General features: G+C 52.2%; 1 protein-coding gene across 1 annotated transcript in view; it reads left to right on the top strand.

The window, feature by feature from the left end:
- Nucleotides 1–1,116: 1,116 nt before the first annotated feature.
- TMX4 (thioredoxin related transmembrane protein 4) overlaps nt 1,117–1,298 on the top strand; it is a gene marked incomplete in the record, with an annotated part of 43,714 nt that continues 43,532 nt past the window's right edge. The window contains 1 exon segment of the mRNA XM_072409643.1: nt 1,117–1,298. Within this exon segment, the coding sequence (XP_072265744.1) occupies nt 1,165–1,298 (134 nt within the window).

A 1,298-nucleotide genomic window follows, 5' to 3' on the forward strand; every position in this document is an offset into this window, starting at 1 on the left:
AGAACTAAACCAAAAATCACACTTACCTTTAATCCCGCAGGTGCATGGATGGCGCTGGAATTTATCTTGATCCGGTTGCACATCATCCTGGAATTCCTCTTCGTCCTGGCAATCTTCAGTCTTCTCTTCCATCTTCTTGGCGTGTCACTCGGTCTCAAACTGCGCAGGGGTGAGATCTGGTGACGTAGCCTGCTATAGAGGGGAAGAATGCACATGCACAATGCACATGCGGGAAATTGGCATCTCTTTCCCTTAGGCCGAGATTAGGGCATGCGCAGAAATAGCACCCAGAGCCTCCTGGGCTGCGGGTAGGTATCCCTGCGTAGGTACTTCCGTGCCGGGATGAAGAGGAATTCCAGGACAACGCACCCAGACTGGGTGCAGGGACCACCATTTGGCTTCATTCACCCGGGCAGTGTGGTTCTATCATCCACATGCCAGGCAAACGATGCCTCAGGGAAAATGCTTACAAGTAGCTTCTCCCTGCGGCAGCCCCATGCAGAATGAATAGGGGCAGCAGTAAGGAATACAGTAGGGAGCACTGCCGACCGTTATGAAATGTGCACATGCTAGCTGTGCAAGTGATGGGGTGGAAGCCACACGGGATCGCAGATCTGAAACCCCTCCCCTCCTATTGTGTGCTACTTCGCCCGCCTTAGATTGCAAGCTCTTCGGGGCAGGGTCCTCTCCTCCTGTGTCACTGTCATTTGCAACCTTTATTTAATGTACAGCGCTGCTTAATATGTTGGTGCTATATGCATCCTGTTTATTAATAATAATATTAATAATAACAACATAGTGATTTGCAGAGCTAACAGGGCTCCCTCAGGTATTCTCTGGTCATTGTGTCCTCCCTATAGAGCCATGGAGACCCCCAGAGGAGCGGACATGGCGGCTCTGCGCAGGGCCTGAGGCTCTGGTATACATCACACACATATATATTTATCTATATTTAAATATTTCCTGTCTGTATATAATGCACCCATTGCTGTATTTAGGAATTTTGTGTTCTTTATGGCACAATAAATCTAATAATTCCCTCTGGCTGTGTCCCCTGTGTGTGACTGTGAGGTGCAGGAAGCGCCGTTGTCACCCGGCTGTCCGTCCTCCTGTCAGGGAGGTTGCCGCCACTTTTGCAGGCAGTGGGCGGCGGTGAAGGGGTTAATGGGCGCTGACTTCCTCATCGCACAGCGCGGTGTCATCATGGTGGCTTCCCGGGGAAGAGAGGCCGCGGCTCGGAGCGTCCTGTCAGCGGGCACGGCGGTGTCACTGCGGCCTCACACCGGTACGAGGGCTGC

This window comes from Pyxicephalus adspersus, chromosome 4 (assembly GCF_032062135.1).
Source record: "Pyxicephalus adspersus chromosome 4, UCB_Pads_2.0, whole genome shotgun sequence".
NCBI lineage: Eukaryota > Metazoa > Chordata > Amphibia > Anura > Pyxicephalidae > Pyxicephalus > Pyxicephalus adspersus.